The 16,293-nt window shown below is 40.0% G+C and overlaps 1 protein-coding gene across 5 annotated transcripts in view; it reads left to right on the forward strand.

The window, feature by feature from the left end:
- The window catches only part of LOC121859916 (cyclin-dependent kinase-like 2), a 124,552-nt gene that overhangs the window by 95,554 nt on the left and 12,705 nt on the right, over positions 1-16,293 (forward strand). For all 5 annotated transcript variants that reach the window (XM_042356875.1, XM_042356872.1, XM_042356876.1 and 2 more), the window contains one exon: positions 13,225-13,393. In XM_042356875.1, the coding sequence (XP_042212809.1) occupies positions 13,226-13,393 (168 nt within the window). In that variant the 5' untranslated portion in view covers position 13,225. The remainder of the gene's footprint in view (positions 1-13,224; positions 13,394-16,293) is intronic.

A 16,293-nucleotide genomic window follows, 5' to 3' on the forward strand; every position in this document is an offset into this window, starting at 1 on the left:
AAAGGGGACAGAATAATGTAAAAAAGGGCAATTCGGTATGGACAATATTGTGTGTGTGTGTGTGTGTGTGTGTGTGTGTGTGTGAAGGGGGAATGAAGTTATATTATGCTTGAGAAAGTGCCAGGAAAAGAGAGCATTAACAAGTTATAAAAAGGGTAATAAAAAGTGAGAAGGATGAAGAGATGGGTGTAGTGAGGGGTGAAAGGGAGGTGAAAGGGATGAAGGACAGATCGAGAAGGAGAAATGTAGAAGCTCAACTAATTAGCCGTCAACAGTCAACAGTGGCAAATGAACAAACAGAAAGATAGTCAGAGAGAGACAGACAAACGCTCAACACACGCCTCGCCCCACCTGGCTCTTGTAGTGGCGTGTGTGCGTGCCTGAGACAGCCCCGACACACGCATGCACTGACGCATCATGCGCCTCTACCACACATCACTGGGCAGACTCCTGTGTGGTAACGTAGCTACCTATCTCAGTACCCGGGAGACACACACACACACACACACACATTCAGATATGGACAAATATACACAGACAAGTGATCAGACATGGATAGACATGCACATGCACACGCACAGACATACACAGTCATATGTATAGACACAAGTACAACATACATACACACACACATGTACAACACTGACGCAGACTCCAGTAGCTGCCGGGGATTGATGATCTCTCTGCGACTGGTACAAAACTGATCATTTCAATTCAGAAAGGATTGAATGTAGTGCTGAACAGTGCAGTGGGTAGTAGGAGCACTCTGATTAAGGTCGTGGTCAATAATTACTTTTCTCACTACACCACCAGTCAGTGAGGTTCTCGTCCATGTGTTTGCTGTTAGCCATCACAACAGCTGGTTTACACGACCTCACATAGGACCATCACCTTCCCGACCACTGTAAAAGATTATCGATTCACTCTGTCTCTTTTCCTTTAGTACTGAACATTTTTATGGATAAACAATTCCCTAATCTCTATATCTATCTTGTCCTTTTAGTCTATTCTATATTTTCAGCTTTTGCCACACCCACGCACTCGTACAGACAATGCCTCAAACGCACGAGAGCAAAGTCTCAATATACAGTACCAGAAATATGAAGGGAAAGAACAATGTAATGTGTGAAAGTAGGATGGCCATCTAACTGGTTTGTGGCTGCGAGTGTCCCGTTTCATCCGGGGTCAGAGGGGAACAGGACCGGCTGGTGGGGGGAGGAAATTCTCAGAACATGATCACTAAGAAGTCAGTCAGTCAGAATAGATAGCCAATCAACCAAATGTATTTTAAGAAAAGAAGTCCGACCGAATGTTTGCGAAATTAAAATGAAAAAAAAAAAAATCACCACAAAGAATAATAAAAATTACTCCAAACGAGAATTTAAAAAGAAAAACCGACGAAAAAAAATAATTTTCTCCTCTTTTTACATCCACGCAAGAAAATTACACCCGCCCCCTCCCTCTTCTCTCTCTCTCTCTCTCCCTTCCCTCTCCCCTTAACCCCCCCTCCCTCTCCCCTATTCCCCTACCGCGTACAAATATACCACACACACACACACACACACACACACACACACACACACACACACACACACACACTAACAATGGCTGCCTTAGGTAATTACAGGGAGTTTAAATGGCCAGTTAGGCGAGCATGAAGACACACAGGTAACAAACACCCACTCAGGTAATGGTGACCTCCTGTTATGATCCTTAAACTCTAGACTAAAAAAAAAAAGAGTAGATTGTCTAGTTCCTTTAAAAGACCTTTTGTTTAAATAATATATCGAGGTGTAAACGACCTTATCTTATCATCATTTAAAAGGCCAGATTCAGATAAAATAATATGACCATTATATCACGTCCAATAAAAGGCTTTTTTATGACCATCATGTAAATAACCATCCATTATCCTTATCCTCTGAGGTTAAAAATTAAAAGAAAAAGGTTAATTTTCCCACATCCTCTAAAAGTCCCACACCACCACTAACTTTTTTTTAGTTAATCGCTTAATGAGATCTGTTAACTCTTAAAAAAAATGTATGTAAAAGTTCAGGTCTAGAATAGCTTTTTTTTATTAACTCTTTATGTGTGGTTAATTGGAAAGGGGGGAGGGGGGTGAAGGAGGGGTATGGATGTGGTTGGTGATAGGTGGTTGGTGATAGGTGGTTGGTGATAGGTGGTTGGTGGATAGGTGGTTGGTGATAGGTGGTTGGTGATAGGTGGTTGGTGATAGAGTGGTTGGTGGATGAGTGGTTAGTGATAGGTGGTTAGTGATGGGTGGTTGGTGATGGGTGGTTGGTGGATGGGCGATTGGTTGGTGATGGGTGGTTGGTGATAGATTGGTTGGTGATAGGTGGTTGGTGATGGGTGGTTGGTGATGGGTGGTTGGTGATAGGTGGTTGGTGATGGGTGGTTGGTGATGATTGGTTGTTGATGGGTGGGTTGGTGATGGAGGTGGTTGGTGATGGGCGGTTGGTGATAGGCGGTTGGTGATGGGTGGTTGGTGATGGGATGGTTGGTGATGGGTGGTTGGTGATAGGTGGTTGGTGATAGGCGGTTGGTGATAGGTGGTTGGTGATGGTTAGTGTTAAATTGATTTGGTGATAGGTGGTTGGTGGTTGGTGATAGGTGATAGGTGGTTGGTGATAGGTGGTTGGTGATAGGTGGTTGGTGATAGGTGGTTGATGATAGGTGGTATTGGTTGGTGGTGGTAGCAGTGAGTGGTGGCAGGGTGGAAAGGGGTGGGTAGTGGTAGTAGTGGGTAGTAAGTGGTGGTAGTTTTTAGGATGATAGTTATGAATGGTGGTAGTAGTAGTGGTGGTAGTGATGACTTTAGTCTTGGTGATAATAGTGGGCGGTGGGAACATCAACAGAGTGGTGGGAACATGGTCACGCCATCTTTGCCGCAGTGTTGTGTGACCCTCTCGTCTCTGTCACGTCTATACAACACCAAGAATCAATATTTAACGAAAGAAAGAAAGAAACAAAGAAACAGAGAGAGAGAGAGACCTAAATAAATTCCTTTCTCATCATGCATAATCGTTTTTCGTACATGTAAGTTTAATTATTATTCAAGTCATTTATAACACCCCTTCAATACATTATTTAGAGGATTTAAATCTCATAAATTATCAATATTTCATTTATAAACTATTTATAGATATATTTAATTGTTCGTTTAAGATTATGTATGTCTGATATATTGGTGTTAAATTGATATATTAAATTGGTTGTATTTATTTTTCTTCACATAATTAACAAACGTGTTATAATTGTATGTTATTGAGAGAATCTATTATATAATGTATTTCTCTCTCTCTCTCTCTCTCTCTCTCTCTCTCTCTCTCTCTCTCTTTCTCTCATGTGCCAGTACACGCAATAAGGAGAAGTATTTCTTAACTCATTCACTACGCCAGACGGTTTTATTCAGCACACGAGAGGTTAATAAGCTATGGCCAATAACAATCGTTTATACTGAATTGCTATACCTATTTTTCTGTGTTAATAAATTTCTAAAGAGTTACTCATATTTCATTGGTTGGTTGAGTAAGTTGGTGTCTTTTTTGTGAAATATTTTGTATTTTCATTGTTCAAGAATATGAGAGAGCTATAATAGTGGCGTTAAACCTGGAACCTTCATTTTATATCATTGTAAAATTCGTGATCTTTTGACATGTCAGGTCATGCCATCCTAAAGTCCTGACCTCTGAACTCGTAGGTCATGATACCATGTAGTCATGACCTCTGAACTCTTAGGTCATAACACCATATAGTCGTGACCTCTGAGCTCTTAGGTCCTAACACCATATAGTCATGACCTCTGAGCTCTTAGGTCATAACACCATACAGTCGTGACCTCTGAGCTCTTAGGTCCTAACACCATATAGTCGTGACCTCTGAGCTCTTAGGTCCTAACACCATATAGTCATGACCTCTGAGCTCTTAGGTCCTAACACCATATAGTCATGACCTCTGAGCTCTTAGGTCCTAACACCATATAGTCGTGACCTCTGAGCTCTTAGGTCCTAACACCATACAGTCGTGACCTCTGAGCTCTTAATCGACTTTCTTTTCCGTGATTCGCTTCCTCGTAATCACCTTTTAACTCATCGATCTCTTCTTATTAAACAACATAATTAACATCGATTTCCTCTTCCTGCTACCTGTGTGAGCCAACTAACTTCTCTCACCTGGAATTTGCTCTAATGATTCGAGATTTGCTTAAAAATACAGTCCTTCGATAGTAAGAAATTTTTCTCAGTTTCATTTCAGAGAATAGTTATCAGTTTCAGTTTGCATGTCGTCTTAGAGTTTCAGTATCATGACTTTCCGTGGCTCAACAACTTTATACTTTTGGGACTGATGACCAAAATTGACCTAGGGAATATAATAAAAGGTGTCAGCCTGGGATGGTCAAGAATTCTTCTCTGTCAGTCGGTAAGTCAGTCTGTCAGGTTTCTTATTCACAGAGCTGATTGGGCCAGCAAAAAATTCTTACCTTTGAAACAAATCCCTTAGATTTTTGCTGAGGTGCAGAACCACTTTAGAGATGAAGATTATTATTTTTTGTGTTATTTTTGTCTTTTATAAATGTCTTTTGATTGCTACTACTAATAATATATAGGGGTTATCTTAAGGACTTGGTCTTATTTTTAGGTGATTTTAGGCGTCACTCTTACTTTTACTTAGTCAGATTTCGTCAGATCTCTAGTCGAAACCTCCCCACCGAGGCCTGATGTTCAGAGCGGGGCCTTACTTTGCCGAGGAGCAGTTGGCAGCCATTTATGTAGAACTCTGTCAAGTTTAGGCTGGGTGTGCTGCTGTACCTCCAACACTACACACCTACAAGGATATTTCATTGTTTGTCCTGTCTTATGAATACATCCTGTTATTGTTCTGACGAGCTACACTCAGTAATGTCCTCATTTCGTGCTCATAAGGGAGGACCCGCGTCTTTATTGCCGCTATTACATTTTGTAGATCTTCTCACAACCATAATTAGTTTTTCCTCCTGACTAACATTCTCTGGAACGCTCTTCCTCTGAATATTTTTCCTATATATCATATCCTACAACAGTTCAAAACATCTTTGTTCAACCATCTTCAACCTTTTACAAAGAGGACGCTTCAGTGAATAATTTTCGCAATCACACGTATCTAAATGCTGCCTGCATCGTTTATTAATAAATGGTTTAATTTTTGTTACTCCAGGTAATAAATATATTCATAAAATTATAAGTTAACACGTTTAATATAAATCTGTAAGCAAGAGCCCTAGTAAGAGGAGTGCCATGAAACACCGCGGCATCGGGCTGAATTGACTTTCTCGTGTGGCTGGTATAGTTGTCTCAACGCGGGGGATCGTCCTCTTGATTGTATCCAGATCCAACTGTATTTAACTGGTTTTTTTTTATAACCTCGCATGAGGGGTCGTTATAACCTCGGTGGATGGGGTCACCAGTCACTGCTCCACATGGTGCTGTACCGGTGACAACATTACCTGGGGGCTCGTTCAATAACCCCGTTGGATGGGGAGTCTCAGTCACCCCACTGCTTTGGGGTGAGAGCGAGGGTGGTTGCATGGGGGTGGTGGTGTATCATGCTCTGGTTGCACGAGAGAGTATCAATGAGTACATCACACGACGAGGCAAATCAATACAACACGCGTTAGTTTATCTCTGTTGCCATCACGGCTTTACGCGGCCCACCAGTCTCTACTGTAAAATGGGGACACAGAATAATTTACATATATATCCTAAATCTTCAGTCAGACAAGTAACAAACTGGATCAAGTGTAACCAGTACATTAATGATCAATATACAACTCAAAACTAAACACATAACACTGACGTAGTTAATATATTCAGGTGTTCAAATGTCACCTATGAGTAGATAACAAAAGGGAAGTACTATTAAAGTGAACACAATTTCCTACTTACAAAATGGTTTAAATTATCGAAATGACGATGGGTTAACTTGGCTATGTTACATATAAAACACAATACATATTTACCTCATATGATCTATTTAGGTTTGATTATTCATATTATTGGAGACGCAGAATGAGTTAGGTTATATACATACAGGTTAATAGACTCGGAAGGTTCAGGTGGTGGCAGGCTTGACGCATCTCTGTCAGTCTGTGAATTTCTGTCTGGTTTTCTGCCTGTCTGTTTGTCTGTTTTCTTTCTGGCTGTCTGTACCTGTCTATTTATATATACACTTCTATATATATACCTCACTACCCTGCCTCCCTCCTTTCCCTCCCTTCCCTCCTCTTCTCCCTCCTTCTTTCCTCCCTCCTTTCCTCCCTCCCTCCCTCACTATTACTCTCGCTCCCACAATCCCCCCTTTTTCCTTCCCCATCATCTCCCTTCTCTTCTCCGTACCGGGATCTCTTGTATTGTTTTCTTGATCGCTCACGGGGGGAGTGTTACCGCCCACGGAAAACCTTGTAGACGGTGTTAATAACTTGTTAGAAAATAGTTTAGTTACGAGGTCGTGAAGATATAAGAGAGGAGCGTGTCCCTCCGACCATACCTTCCCTCCTTCCCTCCTTCCTCCCTGCCCTGCCAGATGCGTCATAAACATTAACACTCGCAGATGATACCAATAAAAGAAGAACAACGCGTGACAGGTCGGTTATAATCCATGGCAGATCTACCCAGTAATGGTCTGAGTCTATTGATAAATGAGACATAGGAAAGGATAAAGAGGTATTAAGATAGGATGATCGGGGCTAATAATGGCAGGTGGAAGATAAACAGGACGGCTACACGATATCAGTAGAGTGACATCATCTGAGAGACGCGGGTGGGTGAGTCATAGGAAAGGGGGATTTTAATTAGAGAAAACGTACGAATAAGTTTACATTATCGCGGTAACTTTGTTGATCTTGTAAATGTCGATGTTGATGTGTTTTTTAAGCTTTGGAATTGGCAGTCCCGTTTACACCCAACCCCTATCGCTCGTATAGTCCATCCAACCTATGTTTGAAGCTATCCAGCGTATTCGAGTTAATGATGGTGTTTGGTAACTTGTTCCACTCATCCACTACTCTATTTCCAAACCACTGTTTACTTATCTCTCGCCTAAATCTAAAGTTGTCTAATTTAATACCATTGCTACGAGTTCACTCATGGTTGAATAGTTTGACTACCTTTGTTATATCACCTTTGTTTAGCCCTGACTTCCATTTATTCACTCTTCCAGTTCCTTGGAGTCTTTTATGACACAAGTGATTCTCATGACGAGTAGGACAGGGTTAATCTCAACATCTTGTCCTCGCACTACAATTGAAGTCTTAGACCCCGCAATTGTTACGACTCTTTTTCTTCGCTTCAGCTTCAGATCTGCAAAAGAGGCACCCACCCTTGATTGCTTGTGCGGCCGATAGCCCTATTGTGCGAGCCTGATCACAGTAAAAGAGGAAGTTCACCTCTAGCCAGCGACGGAAGGGTCATAATCTTGTTTATCTCTAGTTATAGAGTTGGGGCGTAGGTCCTTGTGCTGTTCTGAACTTGTACCATAAAACCTCACAAATGGGGATGCAACGTGGTAAGGCATGGACGCACTTTGATGCTGTACTGGACTATTCCTTTCAGACTGTAGCTGGCGACCCATTCTGTACCTCACTGCACTGTGGTGATGATATATTACCTCCTCTGCTACTAAGTCATTAACTGCTTGAACCCGGATTCTAAAAATTTCAGACCACTTATCATAACTTTCAGGGGCATATTTCAAGTTAGCTTTGACATAGTCTAAGGTTCGTCACCTCACTCATAGACCTCCGTCGTGCAACTGGCTGTCTTTCATTACAAGATGCAGTGATGTGCTCCCCATAATAAAGACAATCGTTCTTGATATCAAATGCTGGGGTAACAGACCATAACACTGTGGGACCTGTAGAGGCTCAGCATATTCCAATGTACACCTTACATGCTCAAAAAAAATGTTATTTGTTTTTTATGCAATTTTACATGTAATCCTTCACCACGCTCAATACTGGAGTCAATTATACGTTGTAGTCCTTTGGTGAGAATGTGTGTTTCATCACCAGGAGCGATACTCACAACTCCATCATTCAGTCATAACCCTGAACGATGGAAATATTTAAATTAATAACAAATAGCAACAAATCAGCACAGAAACATTCACAATATAACCGTACAGTGATATAATTAGCACGAGGCCAGTGGCAACCATCGTGGGTGCCATCTTTAATTGTGAAAATTCCTCAAGGAGTTTTGTGGTGTAATTCTGCATCATTCCTGAAAATTTCAGCTTTAGACGAATTATTTTCATTTCAAATCTAATGGCCCTGGACTGGATAGATATATAGACTTATAGACAGACTGATATGTATATATTTTTCTATTTGGGGACAAATTTCATGAAGCTGAACCATGAAGTTTATCTGGTGTATATGACTGCTAAAACACATACAACACAACAACACTAACGTTACCACTAGTTTATTCATACCCACATACTTCACGACCCCTCCCCTCCCCCACAACCCCCACCCCAACGACCCCCCACACACACATACACACCATCACCCACATTCATGCTATTCTCTACGTACACTTACCTAGTTGTCATTGTTTAAATTATTAATGTCAAGTCAACTGGAATTTCTGTGAGAATAGTTATAATGTTTGGTATTGTGTGTCGTGTCAGCGTCGTTGGCATGTCTGTGTGTTTATCTGTCGATTAAAATTTAGACAGTATGGTAAGTCCTCTGCTTTAAATCCATGAGTGCAATGATTTAATATCCTGAGTACCATGGCCTTACCTCCTGAGTACCATGACCTAACCTCCTGAGTACAATGACCTAACCTCCTGAGTACCTTGTCCGAACCTCCTGAGTACAATGGAATCTTTACTCAGGGGACTACATCGTCGTCTTTCAAGGGGTTAACACATTATTCTCAAGGGATCAATAAGTAATCACTAAGAATGTCGTTCTCAGTGTAACAACCCGGAAGATGGACTTGTACCCGAACGGTCACTCACCTTGTGGGACCCATCGAAGGAGTGACCACGACAACAAAACATCACGGTCATGTACTGTAGAGGCATAGAAAACTATCCATGGCTGTTGGCTCCTGTCTTTTGTATGCCTGGGTTTACTGCCACGGCTGAACGAGACATTGTCCGTACGTTCGTGTCCGTTATTGAAGCTCTCACACACACACACACACCTCTGCCTCTTCCTGTATCGCACCGAGCACTCGCGTACCTTGGCGTATGGGAATGACAGGTTCATTTCGATAATTCCCAGATAAAAAATAGACTGAGATTACTATACTGACTGGTCGGTGATTAACTGGTGCAAAGTAACTGGCTGGTGACCACTAGAGAGTTTACCGAGTGTGTGATGGTGACTGGTATGAAGTGACTGGTCGGTGGTAGCTGATGTAAAATGACTGGTTGATAGTAAGTGGCATAAACTGACTGGCGCGAGATGATTTGGTAATAAAAACTGATGTTGACAATGGGTCAACTAAGTGGACAATAATTAGTGGTATAATTTAACTGGAAGATGCTAACTGGTGTGAACTGACGCACTATAAATAAACGTATTAAGGTAACTGAATATTAACTGGTGCTCCTTGAATGTGAGAAACACCTACACCAGGTAAGCGTCAGGTAACACACAGTCTAATTAGCCACAATGAAGTGACAGGTAACACCCGGAGGAGGTACACAGTGGTTTCTTATGGTTTACCTGAGAAAATAAAGGCAGGGAAAATAATGATAGTAATAATAATAACAATAATAATAATAATAATAACAGCGACAACAACAATAACAACAATAACAACAACAAATGCTGAGATAATTATTTTTGAAACAACCTATAGGTCAATCGTAAGTATTTTTATAACTTGACTTTCACATCTCGTCACACTATCATATGCATAGTGTGGTGTATACAGTATAATGTATTTACTATCAGAAAACACAATGTTAATCGCAAAAATAAATAATCTTATTACTATTATTTGTCCCTGGCAGTGTGTTATTGAGAGGCTTGTGAGGAGTACCTGACCTGACCTGACCTGACCTGACCTGACCTAAAACACATAACCCTAAGTACTAAAAGGTTAAGGTCCTCCTCTAGTTTGCTGAGTCATTATATCATGTCACGCTCCAAATCCCAAGCGTGACCAGACTACTATAACACTGACATGAAGAGGTGACGTACTATCCAGCCCTTCACCTCACCAGATGCAGTGAAATTTAGGGACCATTGTTATTGTTTGGTAATTATTGTATTTATAATTAATCATTATTCTAATCATCATTATTATTATCAATCATTAGTATGTATTATTTCACTGCTGGTTGAAGGTCTCCCACATATACATAATCACATACATATACTTATAGCATCTTACCTGCCCATTAAGCATACCTACAGATTTGCTAATAATCATCTATCGAATTTTTATAGCCAGTTTTCTCATACTATTATAGGCAAAAAATAGTTCAGTATTCACTATGTCATCATTACCATTCTCACTTACCTACACACAATCACAGGTAAAACAGTTGAATTAAGAAACGAAAATAACAACTCGACAGGAACGGTCTGGTTGTGTCCGCGTCTGACTCCAGTCCAAAATACTCTCACTTAATACAAATTGGATATCGTAAAATATAATGCGTAAAGGTGGTATTTGATTCTTATATATTCACGATATTGTTGTATTTATGTTATATTTTTAGTGTATCATATATGCGTGATATAATTAGCGTTATTTTTATAGTTAGGTCGAAGATACATAACCTGAAACTTTGGGTGAAACTAGTGTCTTTATTTTCACTGTGTACAAGATTGTGTGGCGTAATTATATAGTACTGTACCTGAACTCTCGGCTGTACCTATAATCTTGGGTTCTGAAATATTTAGTTGTTCAATAATGTAGTGATTCGAAGTAATGATTTCGTATTACTATTGTTATTTTTTTTTTGACATTTTTTGAAAGGTACCTGTACTAATAACTATACCTGTAATGTTGATTTTCATTTGTTGCAAGATTAATTAATGCGTTAATGTTCGTTTATCTTAAGTAATGTTTATATGCTGTTTTGATTTTGATATCTTTTTGCTGTAACTGTAACGTAATTTCTGAATCCACGTTATTTTCACCTGTACTGTAATGCTAACTTTGAATCCATAAGTCACTGTACTATAATAATACACATTAATTCTAAGTAATATCTATGTACTACCATGAGTTTGAATTCTCTGTATTTAAGGCTATACCTGCTCTGTAATTTTGTAGTTCATAATATCTGTATCTGTCGTTGTATTGCTGTTTGTAAATATTAAAATTAAAATCAATATTTGTCTCACGCGTAGTAAACATAACCAGATATTTTCCAGGTAAGATTTTGGACGCATTGTAATTACCTGATGTTTGAGTAAAACTGTCTGACTCACCTCTGATTCACCTGAAATGGAGCATCTCTATCCCATCTGATAACTCACAACTAACTCAACTGCATGAATCATCACACACACACACACACACACACACACACACACACACACACACACACACACACACACACACACATTTGTCATTCAACTATACTCTATGTTTTATCTCTGAGTGGTTTGTTCTGACTCATCTAATATGGCTCACAGGTGACTTTGACTCACAGGTTCAGGTGGACTAGTACCACGTATAGAATTCCGACAGCTATTCAGGTCTTGGACGCATTCTTCGGCGTTTGATTGGCATTTATATTGCAAAGCTTTACCAAGACATGACCTACCTGGCTCCCCTCTCTCCCCTCTGTCTCAGTATGCTTCTGTCTGTCTGTCTGTCTGTCTGTCTGTCTGTCTGTCTGTCTGTCTGTCTGTCTGTCGATGGTATTTTCACCAACATCTAGTTATTGTAGAAAAAATCTTACCAGTTATCCAAAGAATCGTATCTTTAGTTACTCATACTAAATTAAGATACGAAACAAAAATGGCTTCAGAATCATACTGAGACCATAGCTGTAACTAAATGCGTTCTCTTGTCTTTAGTTACGAGGAAATAAGATTATTTTAAGATTTTTTTTTTTTATATAAATTAGAACCTTAAGTGTAAATCCCTGACAACTGGTATAGGTAGACTTGTTTTGCCTCTCAGCATCTCATCTCTGTCAGCAGTGTCTTAAGTTAATTAGAGTCGTTCTCAAATTCTCTCTCGTATGAAGACAAAATTATCGTAAGAATCTTTGAGAATCTGGGTTTAAATTCACAGGGCTCGTACGGTGATTATTCCTCGTAAGTTCAGTTATAAGATTGTAAACGGAAACATGAGCTGAATCACAACAAATAGCGTCCACAAATATTATTAAAATTACACTTAGGGGGATACACCTTCACTAGTTAGCTTCCCTTAGCAGACAAAACAAAGGTAGAGTGTCATTAAAAACATCACCTACGTTAATTGTCTCCTCAATGTATCATCCACAAGTCTGAGGATTGGACACCACCGCCCACTACCACTCCAAAAATGTTCCGTCTGTCTTTACCAATTTTCACAATGTCGCCCATAACTGATGCTAAGTGAACAAAGTAAGTATTATGGTGTTATTTTAGGATGTTATTTTTCTGTTGGGTACATTACCATATATCAAGCTACGAGGAATTTTCATAGCGTAAGCCATTGAAAGTCAGGGGAGGAGTGTAAGGGTGTTGACGTGCATGGCGTGGCAGGGGGGAGGGAGGTATATCAATCGTTTCTTGTTCCGCCCTGATACTGTCACGCTCTGTCACGGGTTGCGAGGAGAGGCGTCGTATACCCACTGTTTACAAAATGTCGTCCCTAGGATTTAGCGAACTGGTTGATATAAAAATGTGTATTTATACGCATATATTTAAAGTTAAATAGTGAACTAACGATACTGATTGTTCGATATATACTACGAAATTTACTGACCTGGTAATATATATATATATACTATACTATATGACTATAGCTGGTCATATAGCACAGTGATATATACAGATGTAGTGAACAAGGTGTTATACAGAGACTCGGGGCTGTAAATTAACAATGAGAATTTCTTCCTCTGTCGTGGAATGTGAGAGAGAAAGAGAGAGAGAGAGAGAGAGAGAGAGAGAGAGAGAGAGAGAGAGAGAGACACACACACAGACAGGCACACAGACCATCTATACAACTAACTAACCAAATCCTCTTCCCGCAGGATGGAGCGCTACGAGAGCCTGGGTGTGGTAGGGGAAGGTTCTTATGGCCTGGTCCTCCGCTGCCGCCACAAGGAATCTGGCCAGACTGTCGCCATCAAGAAGTTCCTGGAGAGTGAGGATGATCACACCGTCAAGAAGATCGCCCTCAGGGAAGTCCGCATGCTGAAGGTGGGTCTTGGGTTCATTTACCTGGCGATTTCGGGTTTACCTGGGGATTGAGGGGTTTAATTGAGTCGAGGTTTAACATTGGTATACCTCGAGTCTCTGGAGCTCTATATTTTCCTGTCAGTTCTACCTGGAGCTCTAGAAGTGCGAGAGTCCTCTTATCTATTTTCAGTAATCACGTATATAAGAATATATTAAGCTCTAAAAAGGTGTGGGTGGAGCTGAGAGTAGAGAGCTTCGTCAGTGATTAATGTAATTACTCACTGACCAAACCTACGACCGCCATCTAATGTTACTTTTTTTTTACACTAGACTGAAGTAAAATCAACTAAACTTAACTATAATCACAGTGGGACTCACGGAGCACTGTGTTCACTCACTCACTCACTCACTCACTCACTGACGGAGACATAATGAATTCATATCCAGGTGCAATAGAGCTCATAATTACGTTTTCTTTCATCATCCAAATCAATATATTTCACCTCATTCTTTGACCTTTTTTTTATCCAATTTATTATGTCGACACAACATTTCTTTGTTTATTATAATCATGTATTTCCAATTTCCTTTCTCATTTGAATTTTTTCTCGGAATATTATGTTTATTATTGTGATACGACGCAGGGACACACACACACACACACACACACACACACACACACACACACACACACACAGTTGGCCGAGTCACCACCAACCAACATGAAATATTCAGTGAAAAAAACAAACAGTTCCCCAGGATGATAACATGAGATTATAATTCTGTCTCATTTCCTCTCTGTCTCTTTGTCTGTCAGTGTGTCAGTAAGGTGACTCATCGTGGCTACAGGAACCGTAATCAGTTAACAGGAACGAGAGGAAGAAAAAAAAAACATCGGTAGTGTTTGTTTTGGTTCGTTCTGATAATGGGGAAGAGTGTGTGGTGGGTGCGTGTGTGTCTGTCTGTCTGTCTGTCTGTCTGTCTACAATTCTGCCTATCTGTCTATTCTGCCTGCCTGTCTGTCAATGTCTGTCTGTCTTTACATCTCTTCTTGTATACAACATTTTCCTTTTCATTCCTCACATATTATCCCTTATCTTCTTCTTTCCTTCTAAGGCTTTTTATCATATTCTCTTAGGTGAGGTCGTCAGTGTTAATAGTAAGAGTGATGGCAGCAGTGTGGAAGGTCATTGTTTGATCTAGGTGCAGGAGGGGAGGGTGGTGCGGGAGGAGGGTGGTGCGAGGAGGGAGGGTGGTGCAGGAGGGTTTGGTGCGGAAGGGGTGGTGCGGGAGGAGGGGGTGCAGGAGGGGGTTGGTGCGGGAGGAGGGGTGGAAGGGGTGGTGCAGGAGGAGGGGGTGCAGGAGGGTGGTGGGAGGAGGAGGGTGGTGCAGGAGGGGTGGTGCAGGAGGGGTGGTGCAGGAAGGGTTGGTGCAGGAGGTTGGTGCAGGAGGGGGATGGTGCGGGAGTAGGGGTGCGTGGGGTTGTGTTGTGAGGTGAATGAACTATCGATGTAATAGTTTTTATTTATATTTTATTTTGTTTATTAAGTCTTATGTGTTTTATCTCTTGGACTCGTTACTAATCTTTATATATCTCTCTATCTCTCTATCTGCGTGTTGTGTTGTATGTGTTTATTTTTATCTCTCTAACCATCTATTTTATAATATATATATTGTCTCTCTCTCTCTCTCTCTCTCTCTCTCTCTCTCTCTCTCTCTCTCTCTCTCTCTCTCTCTCATCACCACAAAAATATACACCTTGTCCGTCACACTTCTCAATTCCTTAAACTATCATAGAATAAATAAGGATAAAATTCAACAGGTGTTTATCAGGTGTTGTCTGTCACGTGTGTAGCTTGAGGGATAAACCTTCACTACAAAGTTATAATCAGGGGGTTAATGCATCTTTATCCTCATTAACTAAAATTTACTAACTTAACTATATATATATACATTTTTCCCTGGTTATAATTACTAAATATAATTCTATATGTTATACCTTATTATACTTAGTTAAATGTACTCCAAGTTATGAATAAAAAAGGTATGAATAATGACCTAATGTTAAAATGTCCCTCAAGTTAGTTAGGTAAATGTATTCAGTTAACTATATATGTTATATTTTATGCTCTAGTACAAAGTTACTAGAACATGTTATGTTATCCTTCCCTTTAGTAAGATTACAGATAACTTTATTTCTTCTCCTATACTAATACATAGTTTGTAATCATCTAGATAACCTATGTGTCTCCACTTCACACCCACCTCACCCTTTCACTCCTTCTCTCCCTCTCACCCCTTCACCCACCCTCTCACACCCCCATCCCCTCACCCCCCTCCACCACCTCACACCCCTCCGAACATCAACTAGGCTTCTAAACTACACCTCCTCCATAATAATTACATATAATTTATAATTAAGGTAAAATTGCCCTTTTTCTCCCCCTAATATACAATGCTATGAATAAGTGAGGTAAAATTAATGTATATTCTCTATGATAATTTTAAGCTAATTATTCTTATACAATAGACTGTATTTCTTCCCTAATACAGATTAAGAGAAAGCTAAAATTTCCCTCGCAACACTATAGCTGTAATAACTACCAGCCAGCTATATATATACTATTTGTTATCAGTTTATAGTCTTATATACCACTGTATAATCAACCGATAAAAGCTTATTTAACCTTTATAAATTACTGTAATAATCAATGTATATAAGGTTTATAAGCCTATATAATTAACCTAAATATTCACCATATATAAACTATCTAATTAACCCTTATTAAGCCAAAATAATTAACTTATATAAACCTATATTATATGCCATATATTATCTCTAATACACCTGGTCCTCCCCCTCAGCACACACACACACACCACTCAGGGTCACTTCCCTCTTGGTTGAGGCCACACGGGTG

Source organism: Homarus americanus, unplaced genomic scaffold (genome assembly GCF_018991925.1).
Source record: "Homarus americanus isolate GMGI-L3 unplaced genomic scaffold, GMGI_Hamer_2.0 scaffold5198, whole genome shotgun sequence".
Taxonomy (NCBI): domain Eukaryota; kingdom Metazoa; phylum Arthropoda; class Malacostraca; order Decapoda; family Nephropidae; genus Homarus; species Homarus americanus.